The sequence below is a fragment of the Scyliorhinus canicula genome, chromosome 8 (assembly GCF_902713615.1).
Source record: "Scyliorhinus canicula chromosome 8, sScyCan1.1, whole genome shotgun sequence".
Taxonomy (NCBI): domain Eukaryota; kingdom Metazoa; phylum Chordata; class Chondrichthyes; order Carcharhiniformes; family Scyliorhinidae; genus Scyliorhinus; species Scyliorhinus canicula.
In genome coordinates, this window is record NC_052153.1 from 1,218,734 (window position 1) to 1,232,859 (window position 14,126).

A 14,126-nucleotide genomic window follows, 5' to 3' on the forward strand; every position below is an offset into this window, starting at 1 on the left:
CCATGATTTGCGGCAAGAAGCCCGTGGGGGTCTCGTTAAATGGACCAATTAATATTTTATAGCGGTGACGATATCGCCGGGCCGAGTGTCGGGAAGCTCGCAGCCGTTCCCATTCACTGCCACACCTGGAAATGTTTTGGTTAAATCACACCCCACAATGTTCAGTACTATTCACAATACCTCAGGGACATGCAGCAAGAACTAGACAACATCCAGGCTTGGGCTGATAAGTGACATGCATGCTACACAAGGTCCAGGCAATAATCATCTACGACAAGAGGGACTCCAATAATTTCTCCCCCTGATGTACAAGCTATCACCAGTTCCAAACTATCAACATCCTGGGATTACCACTGACTAGAAGCTGAACCTCCAAGAGCTGGTCTGAGGTTGCAAGTTCTGAGCCAGTAACTCATCTCCTGATTCCCAAAACTTGTCCATAACCAACAAGGCACAAGTCAGGAATATGGTGCGCTTGCCTGGATGAGTGCAGCTCCAATAACACTCAAAAAGCTCAACACATCCCAGGATAGAGCAGTCTGCTTGGTCAGCACTTTATCCACCATCTTAAACATTCACTCCCTCCACCACTGACACACTGTGTAGCAGTCTGTACCATATCCAGGATTCATTGCAGCAATTCCCCAATAATTCTTCAGAAACACATCACAAACCCACAACCTCCCCCTTCCAGGAAGACAAGAGGAGCAAGTGCATGGGAACACCATCTCCAAGTTTCACACAGCATCTCATTTTGCATATTTGCCGCCGTTCCTTCATTGTCACTGGGTCTAAATCCCGGAACTTTCCTATGTGACAGGACTGTGCCTTCAGCCGTCAGCTACCAACACCCCAAAGATCAACTAGGGATGGGCAATAAATACTGGCCTTGCCAGCGATACTAACATTTGTTTAATTTAAAATAGCGATAGAGATTTACCTCTTTTGTCCATTATCAACACGCCTGTGTTACTTACCTGATCATGAAACTGAGGGTGTGACTGGTCTAATCGGTATTGCTATCTAAATTTTCATTCGTTTATTATAAATATCTAAGGAAAATAATAGGTTGATCGTAACACATGTGCTTCCATACACAGCTTTATCTAACTTTATTGGAAACTAATTAAAATTAAATACTTACCTTTTTTTAATACAAATTTAGAGTACCCAATTAATATTTTCCAATTAAGGGGCAATTTAGCATGGCCAATCCGCCTACCCTGCACATCTTTGGGTTGTGGGGGGCGAAACCAACGCAGACACGGGGAGAATGTGCAAACTCCACACGGACAGTGACCCAGAGCCGGGATCGAATCTGGGACCTCGGCGCTGTGAGGCCGCAGTGCTACCCACTGCGCCACCGTGCTGCCCAAAATTAAATACTTACCTCCAGAAATAATTCTTTTATTGAAACAGAGCTATTTCATTTAGACAAGGGGACCACTAGGTTGCGCCAAACACAACAAACTACAAAGCCATTCCTACCTCTCCTGCAGTTGCCGAATCTGTTCATCTTTTTCCTGGTGCTCAGCTTTCAGAGTTTTGATGGCAGTCAAATGCTTTGAAATCTCATTTGTTGCGTTCTGCAACAGGAAAGCAAATAATTAGTTGGGATAAGAAAATAAAAGTCTGCTTAAAAAAATAAACCTTGTGATTTTTGAAATTATTCAAATTATTTCAATGATGATGTTAGATCTAATAATTTGTAATATTCAACTAATGTTTATATAGCTCATGTCTGTGAACATTTTACTTTTTAGATGTAGATTCCAGTTACATTTAACCATCTATAATTCTTGTACATGTAGTCATAGGATGTTTTAGATTATGTACTCTGTCTTTTCCTTTTCTACTTGAGTATAACTAGAAAAGATGATGATTGCATAATTTATTTACTTATTTTTTCATTTAATCCAAGCACACATAATTTTTTCACTAAAGGTAGATTTGGTAGAGCTGTGTAAAATCATGATGGAATGAGAAAGCAGAGAGATTGAACAGATAGTTTCCAATGGCAGGGAGATCTAGAACAAGGAGACATAGATTAAATGTGAAATATTTATGACAGATAGCAGGAAAAACATTTTTAGTCAGAGTAGGGAATGCACCATTAGAGTTAGTGATTGAAGCAGTGACTAAGTTAACATTTAAAATACATTAGATTGGTGTTTGAAGAAAAGGGAATACAGGGGACAGAGCAGACAGGTGGAATACTGCTCACCTGAAGGATCAACACAAGCAGCGACTGGTTTTGCTCAACCGTCTATTTCTCTGTTGCAATTTCCAAACAATCATTATCTTGTCATTCATGAAACTAAGAGAGCAGAAATGAGGAGCCGGTTTCTCTGGAGGGTAAATATATTTAAGACAAAGACGATGACTGAGAGTGACACAGAAAGGGAGAAAGAAAGGCGGAGATACAGAAAAAGAGACAATAGAAACAGAAAGAGTGAGAAACAGAGAGGACGAGACAAAGAGATCATGATCTGGGAGTTGCTACTCACTCAGCTTCTGTGAATCAATATCCAAAATGCCCACATCACATGGCAATCGGGTAAAAACAGAACTGGGAAATTATAGCGTGCATGTGTGGGAGACAGATTAATCATGAGACTTGTAGATTCTACTATGTTTATGTGGAAATAGAATACCCAGGTTATGCTGTGAAAACCAGGTAGAAAATATATACAAAAATATAAGTGAAACAAAAAAAAGTGAAGTAGAGTTAATTTTTCATCACTTTATACTGTTTAAATTCTGAAGTGAATATTTGTATTAATACTTTTCTACAGCGTGGCACTTCTCTGTTCTCACTGAGGTGACTGATGTTTGTACTGTGACCTGAGAGAGGAGTTCCAGAGATGCTTTAATGCTAACATCAGGCAATGTGGCTAAAGTAGTTCCAGACCATGGAAATGAGGAGATGAAAGGAGAGAGAAAAAAGGGAACTGGCTAAAGATGCAATATCAGGATAAATGGGAGAAAAAGATGGAAAGCGAATGGGTGTATCCCAGGTATCAATGCTGGATAAGGATGATTTAGCCTTGGGTGTAATCTGCTGATGATACAAGAGTAGGCGCTCCTGTCTTTGTAGAGGGGAGCATTGTAAAAGACTCGAACCAGGAAGCCAGGTTAGTGGAAGATGCAGACATCTGGAAAACAGGATTTGATGGCTGGAATAATGCAGTTACACATTTTGGTGGAAAACAAGGAATGGCAATGTACATTCAATATAAAGGTGTTGAATGCTGTGGATGAAGACACAGTAAGGGTTCAAATGTATAATTCTTGAAAATACGAGTGAAGTAGATTGTTAATGATTTTCTTCTGTTTTGGGAGAAGGCGGAGTCTGAGGGATATGTCAATTCTGGTGTGAACATCCTCTGTTGGTTTTGTGCCAGCAAACACGCTTGGGGCCCGCACACACCCGGTGTACTTCTATATTCGTCACTCTGTACTGTCAGGGAATGCCCAATATTCGCCTGAGGCAGCAGAGGCAGAAGCCCTTAGCTGCTTACCTCGGTTTACATAAGCTGTCCATGCCTCGCTAATGTAAAGGAGGATGCAGAGAACTTTGTATTTTCAGTTAATTGGATGTCCGTCCACACGCTCAGTTTTGACAAGACAGCTGCAACCTTGGCAACCTTGGTGCTGACTTCAGGATAGGCTACCAGGCATCGCTGATCCAACTCATGCTGTTGCCAATCGGCACCGGAGTCGCCAATAATGTTGCCAATTACGCCAGGTATCAAATGATACCACCACAAGGCTTTACCGGATATCGATCAAAGGACCACACAACCAGTTAGTCAGTTCAAGTTCAAAGATAGTGGGCGCGATTCTCCGCTGCCCACGACGGGTCGGAGAATAGCGGGAGGGCCTTCCCGACATTTTTCCCGACCTCCCGCTATTCTCCCCCTCCCACGGCCGCCCCACGACACGCATCGCTGCTCGCCGTTTTTTACGGCGAACAGCGATTCTCCCCTGGCCGATGGGCCGCGTTCCCAGGCCTTTACAACCGTTTTCACGAGCGCAAACACACCTGCTCTCACCGTTCGTGAAAACGGCCGCAAAGTGCCGTTCGGGACAACCATGGCACCAATTGGCACGGCCGCACCACGGCCGTGCCAAGGGTGGCATGGGCCCATGATCGGTGGGCACCGATCGTGGGCAGCGGGTCCAATACCCGCGCACTCTTTGTTCCTCCGCCGCCCCGCAGGATCAGTCCGCGGGGCGGCTGAGGGGCATGACGGCCCGCGCATGCGCGGGTGAAACCGTCCAACCTGCGCATGCGCGGCTGATGTCATCGTGCGCGTCAGCCGCCGTGACGCTTGGCGCGCGGGCTTAGCGACGGTTGCTAAGCCCGCGATGCCGTTCTTCACGGGGCCGCGCTGCTAGCCCCGACCGGGGGGGAGAATCGGGTCCTGGGAAGGGGCGCGGAGGCTGCCGTGAAACACGGCCAGTTTCACGGCAGCCTTTACGACTCTCCGCATTTGCGGAGAATCGCGCCCAGTTTATTTACACTCAAGGGTTACTTCGACATGCAACACAAAACACTACAAGTTAAACTACACCTAACAACTACAATAACCTATACTTAACTTCAGGGCAACTGGCTCTATGCAGATGGACGAGTCCTTTGTCCGGATTTTGTGTGGCTGGGTGGAAGAAGTGGCTCTGTTTCTGCTGGGCTCATCTGTCTGGTATCTTCCCAGAACCTAACTATTCAAATCCCATTTTCCAGCAAATGCTGCGGCATTTCTACTGCTGATCTAAAGGCTTCTCAAAATTTATGACGGTCCCTGTCTCTTCCCCTCTTTCAGACAGTGAGTTCCAGATTCCAACCACCCTCTGGGTGAAAATATATTTCTTCACATCTCCTCTAAACCTCTTGCCCATTAGCTTAATTCTATGCCCCCTGGTTATTGACCCCTTCACTAAGGGGAAAGGTACCTTCCTATCTGTCCTGACTATGTCCCTCATAATTTTATACACCTCAATCAGGTCCCCCCTCCGCCTTCTCTGCTCCAAGGAAAACAACCCCAGCCTATCCAGCCTCTCTCTATAGCTGAAACGCTCCAGCCCAGGCACCATCCTGGTGAATCTCCTCTGCACCCTCTCCAGGGCAATCACATCCCTTCTGTAGTGTGGTGTCTAGAACTGCACACAGTACTCCAGCTGGGGCCTAACCAGCATTTTATACAGCTCAAGAATAACCTCCCTACTCTTATAATCAATGCCTCGGTTAATAAAGGCAAGTATCCGAGGGTGGTCTTAATCACATTATCCCTCTGTCCTGCTGTCTTCAGGGATTTGTGCACACCAAGGTCTCTTTGACACCTCCCAGTGTCAGTCACCGTAATCTACTTTGATCTAAAAGCAGGTGGGGGAGGGTGGGGGGGGGTCAACTCAGGCCAATTTAAAAGAGCAACTTGTAACTCACTCCCGGTGAGGTCTCCCAGTGAGCCAGAGTCACAGCCAGAATGAGACACAGCCAGAGTGAGACACAGCTAAGAGTGAGTTTGGGAATTCGAAGCTAGGTGGGAATTCGAAGCTGGGTGGGGAAGAGGTGCTTTTTAACCCTGGTAAGTGACTGGGAAGTAGTTTTTCTTTTCATTGTCTAATTTTTTTTTTTCTTACGTTTTTTAGAATTGTAATAGTGTAAGTTAACCTAAGGTTTAAGACATGGCAGGAGATCCCAGACCGTGTCATGCTCCTCGTGTGCGATGTGGGAGCTCAGGGACACGTCCACTGTCCCTGGCTCCTTCACGTGCAAGAAGTGTGTTCAGTTGCAGCTCTTGTTAGACCGCTTGACGGCTCTGGAGCTGCGGATGGACTCACTTTGGAGCATCCGCGATGCTGAGGACGTCGTCGATAGCACTTTTATCGAGTTGGTCACACCGCAGGTGAAAGTTACTGAGGGAGATAGAAAATGGGTGACCAAAAGACAGAGCAAGAGTAGGAAGGCAGTGCAGGTGTCCCCTGCGGTCATCTCCCTGCAAAACAGATATACCGCTTTGGGTACTGTTGGGGGAGATGGCTCACCAGGGGAAGGCAGCAGCAGCCAGGTTCATGGCACCGTGGCTGGCTCTGCTGCGCAGGAGGGCAGGAAGAAAAATGGCAGGGCTATAGTGATAGGGGACTCAATTGTAAGGGGAATAGACAGGTGGTTCTGTGGACGCAATCGAGACTCCAGGATGGTATGTTGCCTCCCTGGTGCAAGGGCCAAGGATGTCTCAGAGCGGCTGCAGGACATTCTGGGGGGGAGGGTGAACAGCCAGCTGTCGTGGTGCACATAGGCACCAACGATATATGTAAAAAACGGGACGAGGTCCTACAAGCTGAATTCAGGGAGTTAGGCGTTAAACTAAAAAGTAGGACCTCAAAGGTAGTAATCTCAGGATTGCTACCAGTGCCAAGAGGTAGTCAGAGTAGGAATGTCAGGATAGATAGGATGAATGCGTGGCTCGAGAGATGGTGCAAGAGGGAGGGATTCAAATTCCTGGGTCATTGGAACCACCTCTGGGGGAGGTGGGACCAGTACAAACCGGACGGTCTGCACCTGGGCAGGACTGGAACAGATGTCCCAGGGAGGTGTTTGCTTTAGCTGTTGGGGAGGGTTTAAACTAATGTGACAGGGGGATGGGAACCGATGCAGGAAGTGGGAAGGTAGTAAAACAGGGACAGAAACAAAAGGCAGTAAGGGAGAAAGCGTAAGGCAGAGAAGCCATTGTCAAAAATCAAAAAGGGCGACAGTACAAGGTACAGTGATTGAGGGGAGCTCAGTGAATAGGCCCAGTAATACTAAAAGGAATAAAACGGGAAGTAAAAACATAAATGGTAAGCGACACAGTATGTAGACAGGCCAACAAGGGGCGATGCCACATTGGATTTGGTACTGGGTAATGAACCCGGCCAGGTGTTAGATTTAGATATAGGTGAGCACTTTGGTGATAGTGATCACAATTCGGTTATGTTTACTTTAGCAATGGGCAGGGATAGGTATATACCGCAAGGCAAGAATTATAGCTGGGGAAAGGCAATTATGATGCTATTCGGCAAGCTTTAGGATGTATAGGATGGGGAAGGAAACTGCAGGGGATGGGTACAATCGAAATGTGGAGCTTTTTCAAGGAACAGCTACTGCGTGTGCTTGATAAGTATGTACCTGTCAGGCAGGGAGGAAGTTGTCGAGCAAGGGAACCGTGGTTTACGAAGGAAGTTGAAGCACTTGTCAAGAAGAAGAAGAAGGCTTATGTTAGGATGAGACATGAAGGCTCAGTTAGGGCACTTGAGAGTTACAAGTTAGCCAGGAAGGACCTAAAGGGAGAGTTAAGAAGAGCGAGGAGAGGACACAAAAAGTCGTTGGCGGATAGAATCAACAAAAACCCTAAGGCTTTCTATAGGTATATCAGGAACAAAAGAATGACTAGAGTAAGATTAGGGCCAATCAAGGATAGTAGTGGAAAGTTGTGTGCGGAATCAGAGGAGATAGGGGAAGCGTTAAATGGATATTTTTCGGAAGTGTTTACACTGGAGAAAGACAATGTTGTCGAGGAGAATACTCAGGTTCAGTCGACCAGGCTAAATAGAATTGAGGTTCACAAGGAGGAGGTGTTAGCAATTTTGGAAAGTGTAAAAATAGATAAGTCCCCTGGGCCAGATGGGATTTATCCTAGGGTTCTCTGGGAAGCCAGGGAGGAGATTGCAGAGCCTTTGTCCTTGATCTTTATGTTGTCTTTGTCGACAGGAATAGTGCCGGAAGACTGGAGGATAGCAAATGTTGTCCCCTTGTTTAAGAAGGGGAGTAGAGACAACCCTGGTAATTATAGACCTGTGAGCCTTACTTCGGTTGTGGGTAAAATGTTGGAAAAGGTTATAAGAGATAGGGTTTATAATCATCTTGAAAAGAACAAGTTGATTAGCGATTGTCAACACAGTTTTGTGAAGGGTAGGTCATGCCTCACAAACCTTATTGAGTTTTTTGAGAAGGTGACCAAACAGGTGGATGAGGGTAAAGCGGTTGATGTGGTGTATATGGATTTCAGTAAGGCATTTGATAAGGTTCCCCACGGTAGGCTATTGCAGAAAATACGGAAGTATGGGATTGTAGATGATTTAGCGGTTTGGATCAGTAATTGGCTAGCTGAAAGAAGACAGAGGGTGGTGGTTGATGGCAAATGTTCATCCTGGAGTTCAGTTACTAGTGGTGTACCGCAAGGATCTGTTTTGGGGCCACTGCTGTTTGTCATTTTTATAAATGACCTGGAAGAGGGTGTAGAAGGATGGGTTAGTAAATTTGCAGATGACACGAAGGTCGGTGGAGTTGTGGATAGTGCTGAAGGATGTTATAGGATACAGAGGGACATAGATAAGCTGCAGAGCTGGGCTGAGAGGTGGCAGATGGAGTTTAATGCGGAAAAGTGTGAGGTGGTTCACTTTGGAAGGAGTAACAGGAATGCACAGTACTGGGCTAATGGCAAGATTCTTGGTAGTGTAGATGAACAGAGAGATCTCGGCATCCAGGTACATAAATCCCTGAAAGTTGCCACCCAGGTTAATATGGCTGTTAAGAAGGCATATGGTGTGCTAGCCTTTATCTGTAGGGAGATTGAGTTTCGGAGCCACAAGGTCATGCTGCAGCTGTACATAAACTCTGGTGCGGCCGCTCCTGGAGTACTGCGTGCAGTTCTGGTCACCACATTATAGGAAGGATGTGGAAGCTTTGGAAAGGGTTCAGAGGAGATTTACTAGGATGTTGCCTGGTATGGAGGGAAGGTCTTACGAGGAAAGGCTCAGGGACTTGAGGTTGTTTTCGTTAGAGAGGAGAAGGCTGAGAGGTGACTTAATAGAGACATACAAGATAGTCAGAGGGTTAGATAGGGTGGACAGTGAGAGTCTCTTTCCTCGGATGGTGATGACCAACACGAGGGGACATAGCTTTAAATTGAGGGGTAGTAGATATAGGACAGATGTCAGAGGCAGTTTCTTTACTCAGAGAGTAGTAGGGGTGTGGAACGCCCTGCCTGCAACAGCAGTAGACTCGCCATCTTTAAGGGCATTTGAGTGGTCGCTGGATAGACGTATGGATGAAAATGGAATAGTGTAGGTGAGATAGGCTTCAGATGGTTTCACAGGTCGGCGCAACATCGAGGGCCGAAGGGCCCGTACTGCGCTGTAATGTTCTATTCTATGTTCTATGACACGGCAGGTTGTTACATGAAGATATGGGTTCAACGACAAGGAAAATTAGGAGACAAGTTAAGAGGAAATATAACTTAGGAGAGGTTACTGATTGAGGTGTTAAGATTCAAACAGAGGTATAAAAGCCAACATAAGTGTACTTTTCCAGAATGCTCATAGTATTCGGAATAAGGTAAATGAGTTGATGGTGCAAATCATCGTGAATGACTATGATTTAGTGGCCATTACTGAAACATGGTTAAAGGATGGTCACGACTGGGAGTTAAATATCCGAGGGTATCAAACTATTCGGAAGAGCAGAGTGGATGGTAAGGGAGGTAGTGTAGCTGTTATTTAAGGATGACATCCGGGCAATAGTAAGGGATGACATCGGTGCTATGGAGGATAAGGTTGAATCCATTTGGGTGGAAATCAGGAATAGTAAGGCGAAAAAGTCACTGATAGGAGTAGTCTATAGGCCACCAAATAGTAACATTATGGTGGGGCGGGCAATAAACAAAGAAATAACTGATGCATGTAGAAATGGTACAGCAGTTATCATGGGGGATTTTAATCTACATGTCGATTGGTTTAACCAGGTCGGTCAAGGCAGCCTTGAGGAGGAGTTTATAGAATGTATCCGCGATAGTTCCGAGAACAGTATGTAATGGAACGTACGAGGGAACAGGTGGTCCTAGATCTGGTCCCGTGTAATGAGACAGGATTGATTAATGATCTCACAGTTAGGGATCCTCTCGGAAGGAGTGATCACCATATTCTGGAATTTAAAATACAGATCGAGGGTGAGAAGGCAAAATCAAACACTAGTGTTTTGTGCTTAAACAAAGGAGATTACAATGGGATGAGAGAAGAACTAGCTAAGGTAGACTGGGAGCAAAGACTTTATGGTAAAACAGTTGAGGAACAGTGGAGAACCTTCCAAGCGATTTTTCACAGTGCTCAGCAAAGGTTTATACCAACAAAAAGGAAGGACGGTAGAAAGAGAGAAAATCTACCGTGGATATCTAAGGAAATAAGGGAGAGTATCAAATTGAAGGAAAAAGCATACAAAGTGGCAAAAATTAGTGGGAGACTAGAGGACTGGGAAATCTTTAGGGGGCAACAGAAAGCTACTAAAAAAGCTATAAAGAAGAGTAAGATAGATTATGAGAGTAAACTTGCTCAGAATATAAAAACAGATAGTAAAAGTTTCTACAAATATATAAAACAAAAAAGAGTGGCTAAGGTAAATATTGGTCCATTAGAGGATGAGAAGGGAGATTTAATAATGGGAGATGAGGAAATGGCTGAGGAACTGAACAGTTTTTTTGGGTCGGTCTTCACAGTGGAAGACCCAAATAACATGCCAGCGACTGATAGAACTGAGGCTATGACAGGTGAGGACCTTGAGAGGATTGTTATCACTAAGGAGGGAGTGATGGGCAAGCTAATGGGGCTAAAGGTAGACAAGTCTCCTGGCCCTGATTGAATGCTTCCCAGAGTGCTAAAAGAGATGGCTAGGGAAATTGCAAATGCACGACTGATAATTTACCAAAATTCACTAGACTCTGGGGTGGTCCCTGCGGATTGGAAAGTAGCAAACGTGACACCAATGTTTAAAAAAGGAGGTAGGCAGAAAGCAGGTAATTATAGGCCAGTGAACTTAACTTTGGTAGTAGGGAAGATGCTGGAATCTATCATCAAGGAGGAAATAGTGAGGCATCTGGATGGAAATTGTCCCATTGGGCAGACGCAGCATTGTTTCATAAAGGGCAGGTCGTGCCTAACTAATTTAGTGGAATGTTTTGAGGACATTACCAGTGCAGTAGATAACGTGGAGCCAATAGATGTGGTATATTTGGATTTCCAGAAAGCCTTTGACAAGATGCCACACAAAAGGTTGCTGCATAAGATAAAGATGCATGACATTAAGGGTAAAGTATTAGTATGGATAGAGGATTGGTTAATTAATAGAAATCAAAGAGTGGGGATTAATGGGTATTTCTCTGGTTGGCAATCAGTAGCTAGTGGTGTCCCTCAGGGATCAGTGTTGGGCCCACAATTGTTCACAATTTACATAGATGATTTGGAGTTGGGGACCAAGGGCAATGTGTCCACGTTTGCAGGCGACACTAAGATGAGTGGTAAAGCAAAAAGTGCAGAGGATACCGGAAGTCTGCAGAGGGATTTGGATAGGTTAAGTGAATGGGCTAGGGTCTGGCAGATAGAATACAATGTTGACAAATGTGAGGTTATCCATTTTGGTAGGAATAACAGCAGAAGGGATTATTATTTAAATAGCAAAATATTAAAACATGCTGCTGTGCAGAGAGACCTGGGTGTGCTAGTGCATGAGTCACAAAAAGTTGGTTTACAGGTTCAACAGGTGATTAAGAAGGCGAATGGAATTTTGTCCTTCATTGCTAGAGGGATGGAGTTTAAGACTCGGGAGGTTATGCTGCAATTGTATAAGGTGTTAGTGAGGCCACACCTGGAGTATTGTGTTCAGTTTTGGTCTCCTTACCTGAGAAAGGACGTGCTGGCACTGGAGGGTGTGTAGAGGAGATTCTCTAGGTTAATCCCAGAGCTGAAGGGGTTGAATTAGGAGGAGAGGTTGAGTAGACTGGGACTGTACTCGTTGGAATTTAGAAGGATGAGGGGGGATCTTATAGAAACATACAAAATTATGAAGGGAATAGATAGGATAGATGCGGGTAGGTTGTTTCCACTGGTGGGTGAAAGCAGAACTAGGGGGCATAGCCTCAAAGTAAGGGGAAGTAGATTTCGGACTGAGTTTAGGAGGAACCTCTTTACCAAAAGGGTTGTGAATCTATGGAATTCCTTGCCCAGTGAAGCAGTTGAGGCTCCATCATTTAATGTGTTTAAGATAAAGATAGATAGTTTTTTGAAGAATAAAGTAATTAAGGGTTATGGTGTTCGGGCCGGAAAGTGGAGCTGAGTCCACAAAAGATCAGCCATGATCTCATTGAATGGCGGAGCAGGCTCGAGGGGCCAGATGGCCGACTCCTGCTCCTAGTTCTTATGTTCTTATGTAAATGCATCACTTCACACTTTGCACGGTTAAATTCCATTTGCCTCTCTTCTGCCCATCTAACCAGCCCGTCAATATCGTCCTATAATCCAAGGTCTTGCTCCTCACTACTTACCACACCAATTTTTGTGTCACCTATAAAGTTGTCATACCTCTTATATTCACATTAATGTACACTACAAACAACAAGGGACCCAGAACCAATCCCTGCGGAACCCCACTGGACACAGGCCTCCAGTCACTAAAACAACCTTCAACCATCACCCTCTGCCTCCTGCCACAAAGCCAGTTTTGGATCCAGTTTTGCCAAATTGCCCTGGATCCCATGGACTCTTATCTTCTTCATCAGCTTCCCATGTGGGACATTATCAAAAGTCTTACTAAAGTCCATGTGGGCTACATTAACCGCACAACCTTCATCTACACACTTCATCACCGTCTCAAAAAACTGATTCAAATTTGTAAAACATGATCTCCCTTTGACAAAACCATGCTGACTATCCTTGATTAATCTTTGCCTCTCTGAATGAAGATTAATTCTGTCCCTCAGAATCTTTTCATGGCTACTCTTCGCTACTTTCTTTAAGTAATCCCCTGTACTTTATATATTCACCTTTGGCTTCCTCTGTTTTGAGCCCTCAGTATCTGCCATAAGTTTCCCTTTTTGTCCTTATCCAACCCTGGATATCCCTTGACATCCAGGGTTCTCTGGACTTATTGCTCCCCCCTTCACTATCACGGGAACATATTAACTCTGTACTCTCGCTATGTCATTTCTGAATGAATCCCACTGCTCTGATGTAGATTTTCCGACAAGTATCTTCTCCCAGTTAACTTTGGAAGGATCTCTCTTATTTTATTAAAATTGACCATTCCTCAATTAATAATATTAATTTCCAGTCCATCTTTGTCCCTTTCCATAACTACCTTAAATTTTACTGAGTTATTGTGTCCAAATTACTCCCTCACTGAAACTTCATCCACTTGCCCGGCTTCATTCCCTAAAATTAGATCAGCACCGCCCTCTCCCTTGCTGGACTTTCTATGTATTTGCATAAAAAGATTTCCTGGATGTATTTTAAGAATTCTGCCCCCTCCAAGTCTTTCACACTTTGACTATCCCAGCTAATATTGGGGAAGTTGAAATCATCGATTATTATTATTCAATTTTTCTCACAATTCTCAGAGATTTGCCTACATATCTGCCCTTCTGTCTCTCCCTGTCTGCTTGGGGGCCTAAAGAACACTCTCGGCAATGTGATCCCATATGGTCTCATTTGAGGAACCCACAAAGCTATCATCCCAGCATACTGCCATGATATTCTCCCCAATCAATAATACAATTCCTCCTCCTCTTTTACCTCCCCTTCTGTCAAGCCTGAAACCTCTATACGCTGGGATGTTGGGCTGCCAGTCCAGCCCTTCTTTGAACCAAGTTTCTGTGATCCCAGGCCTGTTGCAGATGAACTTCAGCATGGAATGCCAATACAGCATCATCGTCAAACAGCAACTCATGGACTAGCATGGGTGGCATGGCGACACAGTGGTTAGCACTGCTGCTTCACAGTGCCAGGGACCCAGGTTCAATTCCGACCTCGGGTGACTGTCTGTGTGGAGTTTGCATGTTCTCCCCGTGTCTGCGTGGGTTTCCTCCGGGTGCCCCGGTTTCCTCCCACAGTCCAAAGATGTGCAGGTTAGGTGGATGGGCCGTGATAAATTGCCCTTTAGGAGTTGCAGAAATAGGTGGGATATGGGCTTAGGAAGGGTGGTCTTTCCAAGGGTTGGTGCAGACTCAATGGGCAGAATGGCCTCCTTCTACACTGTAGGGATGCTGTGATTCTATGACTATACATTTAGGTCTTTGTGCGCAGTATTACCATGTTGAACG

At 45.0% G+C, this 14,126-nt stretch overlaps 1 protein-coding gene across 1 annotated transcript in view; it reads right to left on the reverse strand.

Annotated features, from left to right (window-relative positions):
* The window catches only part of cntln (centlein, centrosomal protein), a 578,849-nt gene that overhangs the window by 124,662 nt on the left and 440,061 nt on the right, over positions 1-14,126 (reverse strand). The window contains 1 exon segment of the mRNA XM_038803995.1: positions 1,489-1,586. Within this exon segment, the coding sequence (XP_038659923.1) occupies positions 1,489-1,586 (98 nt within the window).